Raw genomic sequence first — 2,500 nt, forward strand, 5'->3', positions numbered from 1 at the left:
TTTTCATTACCCTTGTAAAAACAACGTTTGGACTAGTGCAACAAATGCACCAAATATACTCTGGTAGTACTTTTTACTTTTACTTTTTTTTACTCTGGTAAAATATATACCATACACTGAGCACAGTAGAAATTTACGATAGGTCATATTGTCCCATCTACAGCTCCACAGTGCGCCCCTCTGTCAGCAGAGTGATATAAACAAGCCTCACTCACCAAACGTCACGTCATACGTCTTCATCTCCTCAGGATGCATCTGTGCCAGCTGGGCAATGCTCTGGGCGTACTTCCTCAACGAGACTGCGTATTGGTTGGCATCGAGGGGGAGGAGTCGGGAATCGGCCAATAGGAAGATGAGCCCGCCCCTCACCTGTGCCACCGCCTGCAGCTTGCGGAAGGAAGGGTCGTAGAACTTCTCCACGATCTCGTAGGTCTCATACACGCTGTGATAGACTGGGTAACTGCTGTATCGCTCTGTTTTCTGACAATGTGGACGCACACACACACACACACACACACACACACACACACACATAGAACCACACTTCAGTAAACAGGAGAGCTATTGAACAACCCTGTCTTCTATACTATACACATTCACATGATAAGATTTATGAATATACACAAACAAGCATAAACTCGCAAACTTGCATTCACACATACACACAACGCTGTAGATTTCAGCCCAAGATTGCTGAGAACACATTGAAGTACGCGAACATTGCAAGCATAAAAACACATTCCCCACACATTCAAACACACTCACTGATATTTTGGTATTCACAGGGAGCATAGTAAATTCCCACTGAGTGTACTGTTTGTGCAGCCAGATCCATGCAAACCAAGAATTTCCTCAGAGTTAAATAAATAGACATGCAGGCATGAATATGAATCGCACTGTATACGCACAATATGCGCACACACACACACACACACACACACACACACACACACACACATATGCACAGGCTTGTGCACGCTAACATAAACATTAATATTACATTCAGAGCGTTCCACTGTCCCACTGGGTGTAATGTTTATGCAGACTGATTGATCCTTGGCGGAGCAGGATGTCTCACCTTGTTCTTGGTGTATCTGGCTCTGCCGGCAGCAATGCCCAGGCGGATGAAATAGGCCTCAAAGTCGCTGCCTGAGCCCAGCTTACTGATTCTACAGTACAGTGAAGCATGGAGGAGAAGGACAGGTTCATTCATTAATTGATTCACTGATTGATTGCTTGATTAGTAGTCAGACCAACAAAGTTGCTGTTCCAGCCAAGACTGCAATACTCATCACAAACTATTTTTTAAACCCATCCCATCCTCCACCACCATACAATGATTTATCTTTTAAATGTGTGTGAGATGGTATAATTGGGGCTAAACTTTTTCAAAATCCTCTCATAGTCTGTTTCCACCCTTCAGTCAAAACTATTCCTCACATTTGTGGCAACACTGGGCTGTGACCTGGTTTTCTTTATCTTTCATTTTTGGCATCTCAGCGCGAACAGTCATGATTTTTGGTACCAATTAGTGAAAAGTATGTAGGGATTATATTTAGGTTGTTCTCACGACTTTGGGACAAGTTTGAGAGAGTTAAAAGTCGAACTTCAGCGGGCAGAAAGGGAGTGACGCCTGCGCTGGCAAGAGAGTATGAGCTCAACCACGGCTGCCTGGGTGCATCAGAGGAGGAGCTGGGGACTGGAACAGACTCTGACAAGCTTGAGGTCAAAGGAATCCCCCTGAGAGCTGCACACTAATATCACAGGAGTCCTGTCTGACAAGATAAATGAACATGATGACCTGATGAGGTTTATAGAGCTGGTTTATAAAATGTCTGTATTGGCTGTCAGTGGAATTAACACGATCATTTAGACAACTCTTTTTCTGCTGGAGTTGCCGAGGTGACTGAATAGGATGTGGATTCAAGTTTTGAGGTGAACAACTGTAAACAAAATACACCTCTGTGCCTAGCATGAGACCAACCGCTCTAAAACACTAGCTCCCCATCGGTGTGCATCATTCTTGCTTTGGACTGTACTGCTTTAATGTTTGAATACAATTTTTGTATCGCAGTTGAGGAAGATTACTTGTTTTGTTGTTGTTTTGTATGCACCCTGGCTCTGGAACAAACACAGAGTGTAAGCATGAACGTTTGTAACTTACCTGGGAGCGTCACGGTCATTTGTCCAGTTGTCTCTCTTATGCCAACTCTCATACAGAGAAACTCCCTCCTCTCCTTCCTCTGGACTGGCTATCTACAGAGAGAAAATGGACAGAGTAAGAGAGAGAGAGAGAGAGAGAGAGAGAGAGAGAGAGAGAGAGACAGAGAGAGAGAGAGAGAGAGGGAAAGCAGAGGGTAAGTGAGGGAGACAGAAAGGGATGAGATACAGAGAAAGAGAGGGAGAGAGAGACAGGAAGAGAGAGAAAAGAGGAGAGTATGAGAGAAGAGTCATTTGCTAAGAGAAAAATGAGAGAGACAGGAACTTGCTCACTCAACTG

General features: G+C 44.3%; 1 protein-coding gene across 1 annotated transcript in view; it reads right to left on the bottom strand.

The window, feature by feature from the left end:
• Window positions 1-2,500, bottom strand: part of naalad2 (N-acetylated alpha-linked acidic dipeptidase 2) — a 14,696-nt gene that overhangs the window by 2,185 nt on the left and 10,011 nt on the right. The window contains exons 15-17 of the mRNA XM_071925392.2: window positions 2,165-2,256; window positions 1,079-1,169; window positions 216-480 (exon numbers count right to left, since the gene is read on the bottom strand). Of these exons, the coding sequence (XP_071781493.2) occupies window positions 216-480; window positions 1,079-1,169; window positions 2,165-2,256 (448 nt within the window). The remainder of the gene's footprint in view (window positions 1-215; window positions 481-1,078; window positions 1,170-2,164; window positions 2,257-2,500) is intronic.

This window comes from Centroberyx gerrardi, chromosome 6 (genome assembly GCF_048128805.1).
Source record: "Centroberyx gerrardi isolate f3 chromosome 6, fCenGer3.hap1.cur.20231027, whole genome shotgun sequence".
NCBI classification, from domain to species: domain Eukaryota; kingdom Metazoa; phylum Chordata; class Actinopteri; order Beryciformes; family Berycidae; genus Centroberyx; species Centroberyx gerrardi.